Genomic DNA, 20,745 nt, shown 5'->3' with positions numbered 1-20,745 from the left:
CGGGCCCGGCGACAACCACGCTCTCGCTCCCGCGCCGTCCAGCTTCATCCAGGACCACGGCCAAATCAGTGACAAGACACACACCCGCGACATCCACCTCGGCAGCCGTGTCAATACCCAATTCTCGCTCACAAACCCAGGCGTCGTCTTCCCTTCGGCCAAGCTCTACTCGCAGCATTAACTGCCCCTTTCCGCCACCAATACGTCCTCTACCTCAACAAGCACCACGACCCCTCTCCCCACGACGACGTCGTCACCTACAAGCGTCGCATGCTACTCCAAAAAGTCGGCCCGGGCCTCTTTGCGCGCGTCCAAGAAACGCCCGACCGCACGGCCGCCTTCCGAGGACGGCCCGCCATCGATCCCTGCTGGGAGCCAACTTCACCTACTATACCCATCAAATGCGTAATGATGAGAATCTATGTCATTGAGGTGTGGGCGACGGTAGTTCTTGGCTTGACATGGACAGTATGCTTTGATTCAGATTTCGCTATATACTTTTATTTTGATGCCATCCAACGTTACTTGCCCCCCGTCTTACCCGTAGGAATGTAGAACAACACAACCCTCTTGCCCTTCAGGCCAGCCTCGCCGGGGGCCCAGTCATTCAGGCCCTTGTCGACTCTGTAGAAGCCACGTCGCTCAAGCTGAATAATATCGTCCTTCTTGAGCTTGCCAACGCCGCCGTCACAGATGGCGTCTACAAGGCTGAAGGTGTCGGGGTTCAGGAAATCCTCAACATTGTCGTCCTCCTCGAGCTTGTCCTTGGTGATGAGGTAGTCAAAGTCCCACAGCTCGGCTGGCACGGGCTCAAGACCCTCAGCAGAAAGCCAAGTAATCTTCTTGTCAGTAGACTTGAAGTCGCCCTTGAGGTTGAGCTCCATGGTCATGGTCTTAATGGGGTCCTCGGAAGGGATCTCGCGGACAAAAGCGTTGCCCCAGCCCATCAGAGTGATCTCCTCGTTTAGCTTGAAGCTCTTGGCGTCTTCCTGGTCAATATATATCTCAGGGGAGTACACTACATCTTTCATGCCCACGTCGGGGTTCTTGGGGTGCTTGGGTCGCTGTTCGGTGACGACGCCTGAAGGAACCTCGGCACCAGTGAGCTTTACCTTGACGGCGTTGGCCTGGAGAAGGGCGGTGTGGCGAGCAACAACAGGGTCTATTTCCTTCTTGTTGGCAGCCCAGAAGCTGGTCCAGTCCATGGTGACGACGTTACGGCTGGGTCCTTGGCGGATGATGAAGTCTCGCAAAGCAGTAAGAGTCATACCACGACGACGAACACCTCTGATAGTGGGCATTCTGGGATCGTCCCAGCCCCAGACCCTGCCAGAGTCAACAAGTTTAGCAAGCTTACGCTTAGACAGGAACGTCTTGACAAAATTCATTCTCGAAAAGTCCCACATGTGAACCTGTCGAAGGCCTAGGGTATCCAGGAACCACTGATACTGGGGGTTGCGATCAGTGTACTCAGTGGATCGCAAAGCGTGGGTAACGCCCTCATAACTATCGACAACGGGGCATGCAAGATCATACATGGGATAGATGTTCCACTTGCGGCCGGTTCGGTGGTGAGCGTTCTCGATGTTGCATCGGTAGATGACGGGGTCACGCATGGCCTTGTTGGGGTCATCAGCGGAGATCTTGGCACGAATGCAGTGAGCCAGACCCTCCTCAGAGGCCTTCTTCATCTCCTCAAAGATGCGCAGGTTCTCCTCGATGGATCTATCGCGGCGCTTGGAAGGGATACCATCCATTCGCTGGGCTCTCATGGTGTCTTGGTCAGTATCATCTGCATAGGCTTTGCCCATGGAGATGAGTTTCTTGCACGTCTCATATAAGTACTCGAAGTAATCGGAGGTGTATGTCAGAGCATCGGGCTTGATTCCCATGAGAGCAAGGTCCTCGACAATTGCATCCTGAAACTCCTCGCTCTCTTTGGCAGGATTAGTGTCGTCGAGTCGGAGACGCATTTGGCCCTTGTAGGCAACATGACCGAAGTAGTCGCTGAGAAGAGCTGCTTTGGCGTGTCCAATGTGTAAATAGCCACTGTAAATGTATTAGCATAGTTTCCACGTACGGGTTAAAGTTAATATCAACATACGAAGGCTCGGGAAGGAATCGAGTCACAACGCCCTTGTCGGCATCCTGAAGTGCCAGGTTGTAGTTGGCACCACCCTTGTTTGCAATGGTCTTGCCCTTAGTGGCGTCCTCTTGAAGCTCAGGATGAGTCTGCTCAAGGAAAGTGAACCATCTAGTCAGGTTAGGGAGTCCATTTCGTCGGATGAACCCAATGGCGACCTTGTTTCCTCGTAGAGTCTGCCAAATCTTCTTCTCAAGATCTCCCAAGGTGTACCCCTCCAGGTAGGTTCTGAGAGTCAGGTGCTTATCAAGGTCCCGCAAACGGGGCTCAATGGTGCGGAAATCTCCGGAGAGATTGCTCGCAAGATTGTCGAGCTCCTCGTGCTTCATTTTCAATGTTCAGTGTCCAAAGTGGCGATGCAAAAAACAAAAGGCTGGATCAGACGACTGTTGACACTATATTTCCGTGAGTCAAGTCGTTTTCGGTGGTGGGGTCGAGGGCAGCATCTCATGGAGGGGGGCCTTTGAGGGGCCCAACTAGGCGCCAAACACGCTGGTCAAATCTGGCTGGCTCTGATCGCATTATCGATAAGCACCGACGCGACAAGAATTTTCAGGCCTAACTTACCAGGCATGGAACTGCCAGCGCCCTGTTCGGCCTTTTTGCGCATAATGCAAGCTCCTATTAACATTCCTGGGAGCTTCATCAAGCACGGCAACGATGACGGCAATCGACAGATGCTTGGCCTCAATGGCCAGGCTAAGCATCGCGCAGGTGACACGGCCATCTACGACGTCAATACCAAAATTTCTTGCACCCGCATTCGTTCAGACCCGTCAGGCTTCTGTCGTCAGAATCAAGAAAGTCAAGAAGAAGCGTGCCATCCCCAAGGACTTCAAACGACACAACCTCGAAAAGCGACAATTTCCCCAGTTTACACTATGTGAGGCCATGCGGTATGCCGAAATCGTTTTCCGAGTAAAAATTACGCTACGTGCATGTACTAATGGATCTCCCAGTGTGCTCCGTGCTGTCGAAGTCGGCCAGCCCCCTGCATCCATCAAATATGAAGTCCATATTAACCTCAAAACCGCACGAAACGGGCCCGTTGTCAAAAATAGCATCCGCCTTCCGCACCCCGTCCAAAGCGACTGGCAGATTGCCGTCATTTGTCCCGAAGGAAGCGACATTGCCACCGCGGCGACAGCCGCTGGTGCCGTCGCCGTTGGAGAAGAGACCCTTTTTGAAGCTATTCGCAAAGAGAAGATCGACTTTGACCGCCTCATTTGCCACGAGGCTAGTGAAAAGGCCCTAAATAAGGCTGGTTTGGGGAAGATCTTGGGTCCCAAGGGACTCATGCCCAGCAAAAGAATGAAGACAATTGTCAGCGACGTGACCAAGTCGATTCGCGATTCTGCTGGCGCAGCCGACTACAGAGAACGGCAGGGCGTTATTCGCATGGCCATTGGCCAGTTGGGATACACCCCCGATCAGCTAAAGGTCAATATCCAGGCTCTGTTGAAGAAGGTCAAGTCCGAGTGTGCTGAAATCTCGGAAGAGGTATCCAAGGAGGTACATGAGGTGATTCTAAGCACTACCAATGGGCCTTCTCTAAGCCTCAATGGAAAATTTAATGATGTTGAGGGAGAGACGCAGCCTGAGGCTTTGGCGGGCGTCATGTAAACTCATTGGAGTAGGGGAACGTGTGTATATTGTACAATAGTCGGGTCGTCGCATTAGAAATCAAACGCGTCGTATGGTTTTCTAGAGGGTAAACATGTGGCCCAGCATTATGATGATGTATAGTGTATTCTATGTCCATGTTCTTCAGTTTTATGTTTGTGCTAGTCGCACTAACCGCCTCTAAGCGCCCTGATGGCCTCTCTTTGGGCATCCAGCATGCGGTATATGGCCAGATATTTGAGTACTCGATCCTGTCCCTGGACGCCAGCTCCTTTCGCTTCTTTCAGCGCATTGCCCAGGTCCAACAGCAGAGTATTCCGGCATCTGTCCAGCCGTTCCCCCAGTTTCAGGACAAACGGATGTTGCTGATCGAGGGGCTCTTTCAACAGAATAATCTCGCCACACTCCTTTGCCGATGGCAATAGTTTAGCGGGCGAGCTCCCCAGCAGCCCTGCCAAAGCACCATCATCTTCCTCTTCGTCACTGCTATCCCAATCCCACTCCTTTTGTCCCGCGCCAGCAGGTAAGCTGTCGACGGATAATCTCTCCTCAAGAGCAGACAATCTATCATCAATTTCAAGCATTTTTCTCCCCTGCTCGATATCTAGGCGTACATGACGCAGCTCGTCGTTCAATTCTCTCGTCTCGTCTCTCCTCTTGGCCACCTTGACCTTGACCTCCTCAACGGCTCGTCGGAATCCCAACAGCGCCACTTTGACATCTTGGACCTTCTCATCGCCACCTTTGAGTTCGGAACCCAATGACAAAAAGGCAGTGTAGTTGGAGTTTACGAGCTCAACAAGTTCCGAGCTGATGGTTGAACTGCGATCGCGAAGGTCGGAGCGTAAATCTTCGAGGGTCTGGTGGCGGTGAGGGAGGGCAGAGAGATATGCGGCCGGGTCAAAGTCCGGGACGAGAAAGTCGGATCGTGGCAGGGCCGCTGGGAAGGGGAGAGGAGCGTCATTGTCCGGGTCGACATCTGAGGAGTCGGAAGGGAGGTTGTATGATGTTGACGTGGATGAGGTGGGGCGCTGGTGGGAAGGAACTGCGAGGCTGGCCATGCTGAGTCTTGGTTTTGGGTATTTTAGTTTTCAGACAGACAAAGCGCCATGCTACATCCCTGGTGAGAAAACGCGCAATGTTGCAGCTGACAGAGTCGTCTCTAGAGATTCGCGGAAGCTGTCTGGTGACTCGAGACCAGCAACAAAAGCCCACTTTACCAACACCAGACTCTGGAGGGTGTGGTGAGCCCGTCGCATTGCTGCATAACCCCACTATTTGCATGGGAGGAGCTTAACCCAACCATGGAGAGCAGAGCCGGAGAGTCCACCAGGCACCTGGGAGAAAACATCCACGAGATCCACTGGTCTGGTAGCGAATTACCTACGAAATGGTCCATATGACGGACACACGACAATGTTTCTATTCAGAGGGTCGGCCAGTGGCCGGTGGTTTCTTCTGGATAAAGGCAGGATTTTCGTTGGGAAGGGTTTTTTAGCCGCCCGCCCGTTGGCCGCCTCGCTCCCGCAGCCCATTCATTCCCTGTGGGCCAAAGAAATCAGTTTCTCCGAGGTGAACCAAATTCACGAATAATTCAACCTATCCACAGGATGTACTACTCTCCATAGTGGCGAGAGAATTGGGTGAATTAGTGGGCACGCGGATCATCTGAGACTCGGCCAGGCTATGTTGGAAGAAAACAGCCGACTAGATTTCAGATGCTGGTCATTCGTCGCAGGGACCGAATACGATTGTGGTAAGTTCCGTCCCCATGAACACCCCGTGATGCCCGTCAGGCATTTCAGACAAATTTATTCGTAGTACGCCCGGCAATTTTTTTCAACCACATCGGATTGGCCGCGGCGCATGCTTTGAACCACGCAATATGGAGTACGGAGTAGAAGCGAGCGAAGGCTGAGCACGAAGAGTACGGGGTTGCCATGTTCACCTCGCAAAGAAAGGCACCTTACCCACCGTATAAAGCTGCACCAAAAGCCCCCTAGGCAATTCAATGGGAATTCGTTCGGCACATGCTAGGCAAGGACCCCAACCAAACAAGTGAGCATCACCTGTGGAGACCAACACAGACCAAGAGGATCAAGAGGGGGGGAGGACGAGGGCTTTTTTATTAGCGCGCAGAAGATGGGCGACGCTGTGAAATTTTATCAATCAAATCTTATCAATCGATCAATGGCCCACCCTCGTCTCGTGGAACTGGGTTGCTCGCTCACCCCAACACCGCCTTCTTCTTCGTTCAAATAGACCCGCGGCTGCTCATTTTCGCGAGCGCACGAGCCGTCGAGGGTTTTCCAGTCCTTCTGCTTTCTCTTCACACACTTTGATCCTCCTCAACCCACCGCTTTGTTTGATGGTTTCCCTCTCCCGTCACTTGAGATTCAACAAGCCCGTGTGAACTGCCGAAAGACGAATCGGGATTCAAGCGCTGGCAATTGCCCGCATCTTATTTGTTGACTTTTCCCATTCCCCTTGTTGACTACCTGCGTTGGTTTGGTGCACTGGTGTGCCCTGAGACTCTGGGTGTCGCAGCGCTGATATATCGAGCGCAAACCTGCTCAGAAGGATCGAGGAAAACCCAGTGGCATTGCATCTTTCAAACCAATACTTTTATCATCTCTGAACTTTCGCCCGCATTAGCCCAGCATTGAGTACTTTTTTTTTTTCAATCATTCAACACTGGGGAAAAAAAGCCTGCATTTTGATGGGCTGCATCAGACCCGAGTACCGGATTTCTTATCTGATCCTACGCAAAATCAGACCACCCGCCCGATTCGGAACTCCGAGGTATTGGCTCGCAAACCAGCCAATCACAACCCAGAAGCAACTAACCGCCGCAAGCACCGCAACAAAATCCCCACCCGCTCGGTTCCGTCACCATGCCCGTGCCGTCCACTCCCGCTCCTCTTGCTCCCTCACCTCCATCCCATAGTAATCCCGGAGCCGTCGCAGAGGTCAGCAACCAGAGGCAAATAGCATCTCGGCCTTCGTCCAAGGCCTCTCAGAGACCAGCTGCCGGCTCCTCTGCAGGCACCGCCGGGTCTCTCGCTCCTGCGTCCGGTCCGCCTGGCCCGCCCTCTCGAGCACCGCTTCCGACGAAACAGCCAAAGGCCAACACCTCAGCAAAGACAACCGGCGGTCCAGTCCCTCTGCCTCGTCTATCTGCACCGCTCGTCGATAAAATGGCCATGGCGGCCGTCATCAGCCCTTCTCCCACAGCGGAGACTCCCAAGATCTCCATGACATCCAAGGAATGGGTCATCCCGCCGCGTCCCAAGCCTGGCCGTAAACCAGCGACAGACACTCCTCCAACAAAGCGCAAGGCCCAGAACCGTGCTGCTCAGCGCGCTTTCCGTGAACGACGAGCTGCCCGTGTAGGGGAACTGGAAGTGCAGCTGGACGAACAAAAAGACGCTCATCAGCAGGAGGAGGCCAAGCTAAAGGAAAAGATTCGCAATCTAGAGTTGGATCTCCAATCGTTCCGATCTAGATGTATGCTCTTGGAGAATATGCTCGACCGTGAGCGACAGGAGCGTATTCGCGCAGAGACCCAGGCAGAGGCGCTCAAGAGAAGGCATGGTGACGACTTTTTTCGATCGCAAAGTATAAGCGGTCCTCGCCACTCGCACAGTCAGCCTCACAGCCCTGTACATCATCACAGCCGTCACAGCCTGTCTGGCGGACGCAACGAGCACCTCTCGCAGGGGAGAAACTTTTCCATTTCCAACATCATCACTCCCCCCGAAAGCTTGGACATCAGTTCCAACAACCCCGAGGCCGACGCAGCCATCACTTGCGGCAACTGCTCACCCAACAGCCGCTGTGCATGTGCTGAAGAGGTGCTCGCTTCCACGTCTGCAGGCTGCGGCAAGTGTGGATTTGGCACTGCTTGTCAATGCTTGGATGACATGGCGAACAATGTCAGCGCAGGGCAAGACATGAAAAGGCCTCTATCGCCGTCTGCTGGCTCGTCCGACAACAAGCGACACCGTCCGGACGTGGACACCCACGCCCTCACAGAGACGGACTTCACTGCCATGTTCTCAAGAAAGCCTGCTGCCGACGCCACACCCCAATCACCATATGACCAGCCCCCATCCGTGACCCAGATGTCCTCCGAAGAGTCCATGGCATTCAAGGAGAGCTGCGGATTCTGCAAAGACGGCACGTACTGCGTCTGCGCCGAGGATACAGTTGGCATGGCTACCCCGGCCATGACTCCCACCGAATCAACACAGCCTATTTCCCACCAAACCCAAACCCCTCCTCCTTCCGAGCCCGATATCCTCCCGCCCCCTCTAGCCATGGAAATGACGGCAGATGGAGCCGTCAAGCTCCCCCGCAGAATCCAAGGCAAGAAACCCGTCCACAAAGCATCGCCCTCGTCCAAGGGCGGCTGTGGCGCCAACGGACCCGGCACATGCGCTCAATGCCAGGCAGACCCCAAATCCGGCCTGTTCTGCCGCCTGATGAATGCCAAGTATAGCCGTGAACAGGGCTCCGGCGGCGGCTGTTGTGGCGGGAAAGGCGCTGGCGGCGGATGCTGCAAGTCAAAGACCCAGCCGGCCCCTGAGAAAATCACCCTCCCCAGCCTGCCCAGCCTGGGACTCAGCTGCGCCGAAGCGTACCAGACCCTGTCCAGCCACAGGAACTTCTCCAAGGCCGCAGACGACATCTCCTCGTGGCTGCCAAAGTTGAAGACTACACAGCACGGGGGCCGGGTCACTCCGGGGAGACAAGCTATAGAGGTCGAGGCGGCGAGTATAATGAGTGTTTTGAAAGAATTCGATGTACGCTTCGGAAGGGAGTGCTGAAATGAGAACCACGGAGCATGATTTACAAAAATGGCTGGGTATGCATTATGAATTGGTGGCATTCGTTGTTTTTGGGTTGCTGTATTATAGGGGAAAGGCAAAAGCTACGGAAGTAGTTGTTTCATAAAGGTCCGCGCAATATACTGCTCTACTATTCCTTGAGGTTGCGGCTTCACTTTGAAATCGAATAACGTTTGTACAGTTGTGCTCTGTTCCTTCTTGACGTCTTTGATTCAACTAGTCGGTAAGCTGGGCCCATTCATCCATCAGCTACATGAGCAGCTCACCCCCCGAAGTCTAAAAATATATTATCAATATTCTTTCAATCAGAGGTTTATTCCAGCATTATGCCGATGTACCTGCTGGCATGGTATGGTACGTGGCTGCCTTGAAGGATTTACGGTAGCCGTGGGAGAAAGAAGTCGCAATACGTCCAAAGGGCGGAATCGTGAATAGCGCCAACAAGACCAGCGAGCCTGAAAATAGATACATCACTGCGAGGAGGAGCGAAAGTTTTAGCGGAATACAATCTGATGATCAAAACGCCATTCTTTCCATCGCCCTTTGCCTCGCACGTCGAATACATGTCATGTATATCGCTTCGTCTTTTTTCACGCTTGTCCAACAAGAAATTCTCATTGCGGTAAACACGAAATAACTACACCTTTCAGATCGCCAAGGAAGGGCATTTGGCTCTCATTTGTTTGGGAAAATACCATCAACGGACTACATGCACAATATCCATCTACGAGCGACTCCAGCGCCTCAAGAATGACCTCAACTTTTGAACCTGTCCGCCAACATTTCAGACGCTTAATTACCGCCCGCCAGGTTGAAGTCTTTTATAGGGAAAGATTCTAGGGTCGAGAAGGACACCGGCCCATGAAGAGAGTAGGTGTCGCGGCGGGGAGCACGGCGCTCCCATATGCCAAATACAGGTCTGTGCACAACATTATACACGAGGATGCCCGCGGTGCGTTGGACAGGGTAGGCGTGCCGGGGAACCGACGAGCCGAAATTTAATGGCTTAGATGCCGGGCCTTCGTCTCAATTATACGGGCACTGACCTTGGCTCTTTGTCGGATCTCTCCTACATTACTTCAAACAGTCCTCCCAGGGGCCAGGAGAGACCATGTTGCCTTGATCCTCATATCCTGTGGCAACTGACGTGTGGCATGTGATGAGTCAAAATACAGAAAAGAGATGGATGATAATTCCGTACAGGAGCCTCAGTGTCTAGTCTCGTCGCTCTTTGACACCGGCAGGTGTGTTGATTTAGGGATTCTCCTGCATAGGCTGATTTTAGGCGAGGAATAGTGAGGAAGACATCTCAGCTTTGCTATAACATGTCATTTCAATCATGCCATGTGCCATACCAACCTCTGCCTTCCTACATCTCATGGCACTTGGCATCCAATGCTATTGACACCACTCGGGCAGTGTATTATTCGGATTCAATCGCGTCTTACAGACGAGAAATGCTGAAATGCTCTGGTTTCTTTAAACTGTTGGGCAAGACGTACAATTACAAACTCCGACTATTTTCTGGCCTTGATAAACATAGCCATCCCTCTGGAATACAGAGGGAAAGCTGACGAGATTAGTACATGCCTCCTGCTCATGATCATGGGCTGCTTGTTTGCAAAATATTTGACAATCAAGTTTAATATCACTTTGAGTCAATTTTGAAGTGATTTGCATTGAGACTTGGACATGAGGCAACTGGATTCTAAAGCACCAGTCGGGTATTTGGTCTGGACGGCTACCTTTGTGATCAAATGATAGCCTTTAGCTCACATTGGACTAATGATAGATTAACGAGGCCATAAATACGGGGGGCGGGCGGCGCATTCAGGTATGTGCCTTGAGGCGTGTACTTTGCAGGTACTACTCCTGGTATCCGAACCATGGATTGTCATAGATCGCTTGGCAAATTGCTAATCAACTCCAAACCCATTCGGATCTATTTTCAATGTAACAAGCAAGAAAGACTTCCAAACAGCGGGTTGTGACCCTCATGGTCGCTTTTTTCGTTTAAGTCCGATGGGACTGCCAGAACGGAATAATTACTACAATGCGCTGTATCCCTTGGCTTGGTCATGAATCCTCCTAGCTCGTGGAGACTGTCAGCTAGCCGGGCGAGTGAAAAGGGATGACCATCTTGTTGCATGGTGAGTTGGCGCATGATTGGGTCGGGATGTGAGTTGGCACACAGACCTCGTGCATGCGGCGCCTGTATGTGTTATGGCGTGGACGACGCGGATTGGGTGATGGCCAAGACGGTTTCGTGGATGGCATGGATTGGATAAAATAGTGTGGATGGTGGTAGACAGCCTGTGGGGGATGCATCGATAGACGGCCAGGGGCGGTGTCGGATTGGCGGGGAGACTGTCGGGTCTGAGCTGGTTGGTTTCCTGCAGAAGTCAACGGAATAGTCGTAGGGTGAGCTGGTAGGACACCCAGACTTTGTCCGCAGACTGAGCAGGTATTTTGAGATTGTCTGGCTGGGAACACTGCGTTGCGGCGGCCATGCACATCGGATGCACTCATATGCAATCTGCAATGCCAGCTCACCAAGGCTACGCCTGGCCGCCAGTGCTGGTTGCAGGAAGTTGTTATTGCTGGAATCGCTTTGCTTGGTGTGCACCAGAGGCACCAAGTCCAGAGGCTCTTCCTCGACGTGCTGTCTGCTTTCCTGCCACCCTGTGACACACAAGTTGTGTCGTGTTTGGACTCTCCTAAGTGTAGTCCTACTACTCCGTACGTGTTAAGAAGACTCTGCTTTTGGCACATCCCGAGATGGAGGCAACCTGTGATCATATTACCCTCCACCAACCAATTTTGACCAGTATGTGTTCTGGTGAAGTGCTTGCTGTGTGTAGGAGGGAGAACATCTCCTCGGGAGAAAGTTTATATTGGTCGTCGTCGCACTGTCCTACCTGCCGCCGTTGCCAGAAACAGATGGATCTTGGTGGCCGCAACCAACTCGTCACCTCGGCCAGTCGACGGGGTGCTGATTGAGTTTACTATTCAGCTGGACTAGGGGACAGCTCACTGAGACTTACATGGGAATTGTGCTCTTATTCGCGTCGGCAGGCTGCCTCGGGTACCTCCATGGCTGGACCGTCAACCAGACAGTTGGAACAATCCAGCCAGTCAGAGTAGGTAAAAGGCAGGTAGGAATCAAAAGAGAAGCGAGGGAACAAAAAAAAGAAAGGCGACTGCATCGCTCCTGGACAGGGGCACACAGAATGGCTTGACAGAACGAAGTATCAGTCACAGAGTCACAGACATGGATGCGCGAACTCCGTCCAGCTGCTGCGTCGATACGGAGCTGAGTACGGAGTGCCTAGGTACCCTGCAGAAGCCGGTTGGCCAGAGTCCATAACTGGGGTCGGGGAGAGACAGCAGTGAGCAGGGAGTGGACCGAGGGCAGAATGATGAACAGGCTGATGCTTGCCTAAGTACGGAGTATTGTCCGTTGAAATGCGATATCGAGTGCGCTTGTATTTGATCTGTGGGTTGAAGAATCAAGATGCTAATGTGAGTTCATGCGCTTGTTCCCACTTGTTGGATGAGAAGGCAGGTACCGACTTACTTGATTTGTATCAGGAAGGGGCTAGGAAGCTGCGTGTTTGGCATGCCAGCGCCGAAGAATGATATGTATCTCGGGCCCTTGGCCACGGCAGAAAGTACCTCATGTCAACTTAAGTTGACAGCAAATTCCTGCTTGGAGGCACCACAGGCTGCAGACGTGTACCAACGTGTACCGACGTGTGCCGACGTACACCAAAAGCCAAATACTGACCATCGACGTCTGGTGTTGCCAATTCATGTGTTCAAACGACGCCAGCTGGCTCAAGTGGCCAGTCGTCACCCGCCAGAGCTCTTTCTTCGAACCTGGTTTGCTGTTAAGCCAGGGTTCACGCATTGCACCTTCCTCCCCGCCAACATTGAACGCTGGCGGCCACGTCGAGCTCCTCCCATAATCCCGCCCGCACATGTACATGTGTCCGTCCGATACATGTATGTCGACGGAACATGTCGACATCGCTCCAGGGTCCAGTCTGGACGAACGGTCTGGTCAACTGAGCTGGTGCCAGCAGGTGCCTCCACCCAAGTGGCCCTTAGCACGCACGCTACAGTGCATGCATGCATTGATGCCGGCTGCAAATGCGATGCTCAAGCGCTGTTTGGCCGTGCCCCTCAGTGCCGACATCTGGGCTTGGACTTTAATGTTGCCAACATGCTCGGTCGGCTCCAGTCCTTTTCTCCTCGTGCCTTATGTATTGCCTCCTACCCCGTCTCTCACCTCCCGTCCCCCATCCCCATCGTACTCCATCTCAGCTTCTTCTCTTTTTTCGCCTGCCCAATATCCTTGTTGTGGTGTTTCCAGCGTTGCGGCGTTTGCTGCCTGTTTATTTCTCGTTTTCCTCGAACTGGCCTGGTGCCGGCTGTTTCCTTGTTTCTCTCCAGATCCGACACGGAGCTCCCGCAACCTCATGTCTGGGCCTGTCCATGACCAACTCCACTCATTGTCGCCCCTCAACCTCCAAAATCGTTCCTTGGACAGAGCTCCCTCGTGCTACTTCTTCAAGTTCAGAGCTCGAGTCCTCATGACCCCTCTGATCTTCTAGATTCTTGTTCCTGCTATTTCCCTGGGCGACGTACGGGCAACAGCCGGTTGGCGGCTTTGTGTAGAAGCTGCTTCTCGTGCTAGTGCGCAACGCCAACAAGCGTCTGGATGCATGGTAGCACTATGATTTCCATGCAACGCTCGCTCTCGTCGCCGGTTCTCACACAGTCTCCTGCATGTATGTTGACATGTACCAGAATGAAACTTGCCTCGCTATTTGTACGCCCTGTTTTTAAACTGCCGACCTTTGCTAATGTATGTCCTTTTTGCTAGCAGTGCCTGCATCTCCAACCCGCCCCTCCGGGTCTCCCAGTCCATCGCCCGCTGAAGATCAAAAAGATGTCTCCCAGGCAAGCTGTTACCGATCCCGCACGCCCCCTCGATCTCCAGAAGTCTCGCAGCAGACTCTACCCTTGCGTCATACCGATGGAGGCAACCGCTGGAGCTACCAACGGACACATTCTGGCCTAACAACCTCACGGCGGCCCCTGGTAGCACAGCCCGATGTCGCTGTCCAGACCAACGACCGGTGCAACTCAAATGAGCTACTAACTGGACCTCAAACCGAACCGCCTAGTGAAAGAGCCTGTCGCCGCCCTTGTACTCAACCGTTGATTGTGGATGTGACCCAATATACCAACCCTCACCTGACCAAGGAGGACGAAAACATCACACTGCAGGAGCTCGCCCATGTTGTGCGCCTGTCCAAGTACCAAGAGCGCAAGCGCGCCAATACTCGAGTGCGTTTGCAGAGAAGTCTAATATCTACAGCCTTGAGTGCCCGTCTTACTCGGTGTGGTGACATTGCCAACCGTAATCTGGTGGAAAGCTTCCGAAAGGACGACAAGGATGGCTTTGCAATGCTGTATAACGCAATACAGGACGTCCGAAAAAGCTGCGATGAGCTGCGCCGATATGCCTTACTGGAGCCAGACATGGAACCGCTGTCGTCACCCGCTCTGGGTTCTTCGGAGAGCCTTGATACTCCCACTAGCTCCGTTGTTGGCGTTGCTCCGCTGAGGCCAACTACCCCCTTTCTCCATGATATTTCTGCTACGTCCCGGGATACCATTTTGGATTTTTTGTCAGAGCTGAGGACAAACCCTGATTACCTGGCCACACGAATCTGCGCCCTCTCAAGCTCCGAGTTGAACGCTTTCCTTGGCTTTCACAAGGGAATGGAACCAGTGGAATCCGTTTTGCCATACCATGGGAGGTCTGCTAGTAGGCATCACGTAGGTGTGTCGTCTAGCCGAAGTAACGCAAGCTCCGATATAGAACGTCTCTTGTCATTTCAGCGTCATGACCCCTTGTCTATTTTAATACACTCCTGCTTTGCTAATTCTGCCGGCCCGGATAGCACCGAGGATCAACGACGAACTGATATTTGGGCAACAACGCTTGCTCGGCTCATTCAGCAGCCCAAGTCTAGCAGTGAACATTTCCTAGTTTCTGTACTCAATATATGGACTGGGATGCGTGATTGGTCCGGCAAATCCAATATGGAATGGTATCTTATGAAGATCCTTGAGGAAGGTGCCTTCATCCTTGACCGTGCCGAGGACCAGCACGGTACGCGGTTTAATCTTTCCGACTGGAATGCCTCTGACGAAGTTGCTGCCAAGGAGTTTTACGATAGGGCCGTTCAGGGACTCTTCGAACTGGTTGATGACGAGGATGCGACAGGGATCCCCGAAGGTCTTCTGGAGCTTGGTAATGCCATCGTCAAGAAACTGGACAACAAATACGTGGAAAACACATCTCGATGGCTCGTCTGGAAATGTCTTTTCTTTGTTTTTCATTTGGGAGTAATCGTCCACCCTGAATCCCATGGCATGCTGGCTGGATATCACATCACTCCTTATGCGAGGGAAACGATCCTGAAGAAAGTTGCCATGAAAGCTTACGAATATGTTTCTAGCATGTGGAGTGGTAGGCCTTCTGCCACCTGTGTGCCAGTGGAAGTGCCTCCGCAGATCAAGGACCACGTAGAGAGAATTCTTGCCAGGTTCCAAGGATCCCGCTCCAAGACACTTTCCGCAAAGCTTCTTCCTGCCAGATCCATTACTTCCCTGAGGGAGACGGTGGAGGTCCATCCGTACTTGGTCCTCAGCCCACCAGACTTGGCCACGTTAGCCAATGCATTGTTTCCTGAGCGTCGGCCCATGTCTTCCATGTCCAACACTCTTCGATCTGGCGCCGCCTCCATATCTGGGCTGTCAGCTATTTCACAACAAGTCCCCACGCCCAATCTCCGGAACAGTAACTTGGAGACTGCGTCCATCATTAGTACCAGCTTTTCGTCCGTAATCAGCGATGGGACAACGGCCCCGCGAGAAGGGTCACAAGATGGCCAACCACATACGCCCTCTCAACGGCATTCTCCTCCGTCTGCTGACCCTGATGCCCAGAGAAAACTAGCGCATTACGAGGAAGATGGCTACCGTCTGCGACTTGCTATGCACGAATTAAGCCAAAATTTAGGTCCTGAGGCTCTCAAAGGAACCTTCCACCCATGCGCCGAAAGATGGATTATCCTTTTTCTATCACCCGATGGTAAAAAATTATCGACTTCCATGACCTATGACCCAGAGGACGAGGCGGACGAAGATGATAACTCTTCAAGTACCGACACAGATGAGGATGAGGGTACTAAAGGCCCCGAACTTGACAAGGATTACCACCAAATTCGTGACGCAATTCTTAGACTCGTGGAGGAATATGAAATTCCGAGAAATTTGGAAGCAGAAGGCGATCGTGCCCCCCAACTGACCAATCGAGCGTCCAGGCTCCGACGATACACATCGAAAAACAAAATCATCACAACAGAAAAGTCACTGTCCCGTCGAAATCCATATAGAACTCATGATGGCAACAGCAGGTCGAATAATGCTTCTTTGGGGGACTCGGCAGCGCCAGATTCTGCCTTCCGGACAGCCTGGGAGGAGAATGAAGAACCTGTCCTAATCAAGATGCTTAGGGCTGCTTCGTCGCAATCCAAGGCACAGGCGGATTTTGTTTCAGCTCATGTCTATTGGAAGACGCTCAAGAATCTCTGCGCCCTGGAATCACCTTCTCTTCGTGCGAATGGATTTGCGGTATTAATTAACATCTTCTCCCGTGGCCCACGTGACTCTATCAGAAGATCTGCAGCAGCCATTGAGGAATACGACGCATGGTTGGTATGGCTTAAACAAAGTCAAGAACGCCACGAGGGTTCAATAGACCGTATGATGAGGCGGGTTCGGGCAATGCGTGACAAGATGTGGTTCGTTGCAGATGTGCGAAATTCCAAAGAGTACGGTCACAGTCGTGATATCTGCCAAGCTTTGAAGACGATGGGAATGCCGCGGAGATGGAGCTCCATTCAAAGGTCTCGAGCAAACGTTGGTCGTGCTCCGGGGTCTTCCTATCTTTATCGCACCGAGTCCCAAATCATGGACCTTCTGGCTGCGTCGGAGGAGCAGGGCGGCCCTAACAAGCTGAGCGACGACCAGGCAGAAATGACATCCAATTGGCTGCAACAGTACGGGGTCGAGAATTTCTGTTATGGGGAGGAGCGCATACATCGATTCTGCTGCGAGGTGGACAAATGTATATCTAAGCTCGTGGGAGAGACTATTCGGGATGCACCCGTATTGTGGTCAAGCGACTTGTACAAACGGGAGAAGGTCGTTTATGACCGGATAAGAGTCCGCGAGAGGGATCAGTCATGGTCTGGAGATGATACGGCAAGCATTTTGAGCGACGGCGAAAGGCGGTTGGGTTCGCCATCATCCAGACCATCTTGGATGTTGCGTGAACCCGAGAGGGGACGATTTCCGAATAGTCCGAACGGGGGTCAACATGCTCTGGACATGCCCCGAATCAATTTTGCGAGACCGACTCCTTCTCTGTCTGATGTAGTGGAAAATCACGATGCTTTTGAAACATCCTCACCCGTTAACACGGTCGATTCTATGAGTACGTTCTGGTCTCCATTCAAGCCAGTCATGACGCCGGGGTCTGGTATCTCTAGGGCGTATTCTCCCACCACAAGTCTCACAAATGTTTCAACGACCTTCTCCGGGCCCCTACATCACTTTTCCTTGCCCTCGAGCTCTAGTGTCTCTACGGGGCGTCCTGGTACATCGGCAACTTCTAACGAGACAATCTTCCAACAGCGGGCCGAAGATGAGAAATCTCGCTTCTTGAACGAGTTGCGGCAAACACTGACGAGCCTGTTGCTGTCCGACCTAGGAAACCAAGTCTTGGCCCGTGGGTCTGAAACAGACGCCTGGTTCCATGTGTTGGGACAGCAGCTTATAGATAGAAAGGATGCCCATGATCATGCTCGACGATGGCCCGAAAGGAAGGACAAGGAAGTGGGCGGTTGGAGCTCCACGAGGCCAAGGGTGATTGAGAAGAAAAAAAGTTTTAAAAATTTGAGAAATGCTGGCGACAACGCCTCCGAACGATCTGCTGATGTGCCCCTGGTTGGCATGGCAGATGAAGCAGACACCACCGGGACTGGAAATGGGAGCAAAACCAAAGAGGCTACAACTGACTTTCCCTTCAAGAAGGCGTACCACCGGCTCCTCAGCATGTTCAGTGTGAACCCCAATCCCTTTGCGAAACTCAATGCTCTCAATGAACTGGAAAACCTCATCATTGCCTCGTTGATGTGGCATGGTTCTAGAAAGCTTAGAGCAAATCTGTCCGACGCAGGTTCCAGTACAGCATCAGACCGTGGACCATACAACCACCAAACGCCTCTGGATGGCACGATTGACAACGTAAAGGAGCGCCGATCCCAGGCTATCCAGTCTGTATTTCATCCAGTAGGATACGGGAACCAGCCGCGACAAGCTAACGCGGAGACAAAATCAATTTCCAGCGGTTCTTCAAGTACTGATGCCATTACCAGCGAGCTTCAGAAGCTTTTTCGGGATGCTGGAATTCGACCTAAGTCTTTGTTTCGCGATCTTCAACTTATTGCGGCGTTTGTACCATCAGCAATTCTCGACAAGCCGGAGCGTGGCAAGGCTTTCTGGAACGTTGGCTTAGCTGCTTTGAAGCTCAAGTCGGAGGTTTGCCGGACCATGGTGGAAATAGCTGATAATGTCATTGAAGTGCATACTCAGCATCGAAAGCTTGTCAACGACAGCCACATATTGTCCGAATCAAAGCCATCGGTAACGGGCACGCCGCCTCCGCCACCAACTATATACAATTTGCATGATGTGGGGAAGATGTGTGTAATCACTGCCAGAGAGGGCTATCCAGCGGCACAACGCGAGCTTGCTCTGCTTTATATGTCCAACCCGGAATGTGTTGAGCGCACGACTTTGCCACTCTCTAAACCTCGGGAAGTATTCAAGCAGGCTGTCATGGAGAGGTATGGAAGAAGTGAAAGGACACGTGGAAGTTCTGGAGCAGCAGGGCCAGCTGGTCTCGCCAATGCTAGCATGAACATGCGGGCAATGGGTCCTGCTCACCCAGCGGGAGATGGACCGGCGCTGGGTGGCAAGGATAGCGATGCCAGGAATGACGCGGGACTGCTGTGTATTGCTATTCACTGGATGAAATCAGCAGAGCAAGGTGGTGATGAAACGGCGGCGAGATTCTTTCAACAGCAGGACTTCAAATGGGATGAAGGGTAAAATCATGGAATGATGGCGTTTCGGTGCAATATGTGTTCTTTGTTCATCTTATTCAACATGTTTTTTTTTCTTGAAGTTGACATTTGGAGAGCCCTTTTGTTTTAGTCTTGTTTATCGTCATGCGGGTGTGCTGGGATAATGGGTGGGATTTGGCTTGCTTTTGTACGCAAATGCAGCTGATGGAACGAGAGTGGATAATGACTCGTCCCAATACTGGATAGCAGAGGGCAGAGGGCAGATTAGAGTTGAAGCGGTTGATTGTGCGTTTGTTTGGTCAAACCAAAGGGTTTGACATTTATAGATTGTAGGGATTGGGAAACTGGATGGCATACAGCGAGCACGATAGACGGCGTCACTTGGATCTGAGCTTTTACGCTGGAGGATATACCAACTATTTTCAAACCAGAGCCCGGAGAGAGCAGATATTGTAGTGCCTTTTTTCCTTTCTTTCTTCTCCTCCCTCTTAACTATAGTGTAAATGCACTACTATTGCTATATATATATATATATTTTTATCAAACAAAATATGCGCACACGAAAATCGATGTTCAAGGATGTACTTCGTAAGCATATGCGGGATTTGGAAGGTTCCACAAGGGGATGCTGGCATGCAAGGCGATTGGGCCACGCAGGAGTGACGGACGGGATGTATGGAGTTTGAAGCACCACAAGTTCCCAAACAACATGAACTGCTGATTCTGTTGGTTGCTACGCCAAGGTTGATGAATGCTGGCGATTGGTTTAAATATGGCCGAAACAAGGTGCATTTCGGCAATACCGTCGCCTGACCCTGGCACTGTATGGCTCTCCACCACACACAATATGTTTTTTACATATGGCAGCGCATGGCTTAGCATGGCCCGGCATAATAGCATGACATGATGAGCCCGTCAACTCGAGGGGTCGATTTTCAGTTTGTTACCGTTGGTCCGCGATTGTAGTGATGCAGTTCCGTGCTACTCCACGCTGGCTGGCCGTGTGGGACGAATCGCATCGCTCTGGGGTAAACTCGGGGCCACTGGGGGACGTGTCATGGCATTAGCGGCGTGTGGCGATTGATGGCGGGCGAGTTTTGTCGAACGGCTTTTGTCCGTGTTCCAAGTCTCATCAAGAGACACAACTCGTCGCGGGCTACGTCCGTTTTTGAACTCTCGAGCGGTGCCTAGATGCTGCGGGCCGAGACGTCAAAATCGCCTTGATCGCATGCTCGAGTCCTTCTTGTCGTTGCCGTCTTGGTCTCAACGCCGTTGACTTTTTGCAAGTCGGCGCGCACCGTGTTTGCCTTCTGACATCACAAGTCAGTCAGTCGACAGTCACCGTCTTTGGACTGGCTACGCCTCGCTGGCCTCATCGCCACCTGCCAAACTGTCAGCTAAGTGTTCTCTCCATCTTGCTCATTTGCAGCCATTTCCTTCCGCGTACCCCATCACCTTTCATCATCATCATCATTATTATCCTGGTTGTTGTCTGGGCTAGGCAGGTGCCCCCAATCGGCGGCTCCTTTTGTGGTTTGAAGGGCCTCAGGCTGCTGGCGGCTTTTGGGAGTTTTTGGCGGTTCCGGTGCTGCCTGCGCTGCGCTGCCTGGTTCCAGCCTCCAGTCACAGGAGCAGTCAGTCCCGGTGGAGGCAACAACATCCGAACGCTGACAGACGAGTGTGAGTATATATATATATATGCATGGCCATGCTTTTACATGGCTCTGTTTGACGAGCGCGCAGGAACACTGGACTGGACAAGCTGTGCACTCTTTTTGCGCAACATTGAACAGGCACGGAAGTTGCAGGTCAGGCAGGTCGTTGGCGCGGGGACTTGGCCGGTGACGAGCACTGTCCTGTCTGCCTGGTGCCAGTTCGTTGACTGACTGTCAATCTG

The 20,745-nt window shown here is 52.3% G+C and overlaps 5 protein-coding genes across 5 annotated transcripts; 3 read left to right on the top strand and 2 right to left on the bottom strand.

Moving 5' to 3' along the window:
• Positions 1–521: 521 nt before the first annotated feature.
• Positions 522–2,472, bottom strand: MAA_06184 (glutamyl-tRNA synthetase; the record flags this gene model as incomplete). The annotated part of the gene is made up of 2 exons (XM_007824182.1): positions 522–2,049; positions 2,105–2,472. The coding sequence occupies 2 exons, from the start codon at positions 2,470–2,472 to the stop codon at positions 522–524; spliced, it is 1,896 nt and encodes a 631-aa protein (XP_007822373.1).
• Positions 2,473–2,833: 361 nt separating this feature from the next.
• Positions 2,834–3,766, top strand: MAA_06185 (60S ribosomal protein L1; the record flags this gene model as incomplete). The annotated part of the gene is made up of 2 exons (XM_007824183.2): positions 2,834–3,039; positions 3,103–3,766. 2 exons carry the CDS (start codon positions 2,834–2,836, stop codon positions 3,764–3,766), a joined length of 870 nt encoding a protein of 289 aa, XP_007822374.2.
• A 170-nt stretch (positions 3,767–3,936) lies between these two features.
• Positions 3,937–4,827, bottom strand: MAA_06186 (uncharacterized protein; the record flags this gene model as incomplete). Its single annotated transcript, XM_007824184.1, has 1 exon — positions 3,937–4,827. The coding sequence occupies one exon, from the start codon at positions 4,825–4,827 to the stop codon at positions 3,937–3,939; it is 891 nt and encodes a 296-aa protein (XP_007822375.1).
• Positions 4,828–6,660: 1,833 nt separating this feature from the next.
• MAA_06187 (basic leucine zipper transcription factor domain-containing protein) lies at positions 6,661–8,595 on the top strand (the record flags this gene model as incomplete). The annotated part of the gene is made up of 1 exon (XM_007824185.1): positions 6,661–8,595. One exon carries the CDS (start codon positions 6,661–6,663, stop codon positions 8,593–8,595), a length of 1,935 nt encoding a protein of 644 aa, XP_007822376.1.
• A 4,893-nt stretch (positions 8,596–13,488) lies between these two features.
• Positions 13,489–18,873, top strand: MAA_06188 (uncharacterized protein; the record flags this gene model as incomplete). Its single annotated transcript, XM_007824186.1, has 1 exon — positions 13,489–18,873. The coding sequence occupies one exon, from the start codon at positions 13,489–13,491 to the stop codon at positions 18,871–18,873; it is 5,385 nt and encodes a 1,794-aa protein (XP_007822377.1).
• Between the last annotated feature and the right edge of the window lie 1,872 nt (positions 18,874–20,745).

Source organism: Metarhizium robertsii, assembly GCF_000187425.2.
Source record: "Metarhizium robertsii ARSEF 23 chromosome Unknown MAA_Scf_6, whole genome shotgun sequence".
Classification (NCBI taxonomy): Eukaryota; Fungi; Ascomycota; class Sordariomycetes; order Hypocreales; family Clavicipitaceae; genus Metarhizium; species Metarhizium robertsii.
The sequence above is the reverse complement of the archived record's forward strand: the minus strand, read 5'-3'. Positions and strand labels throughout refer to the sequence as shown.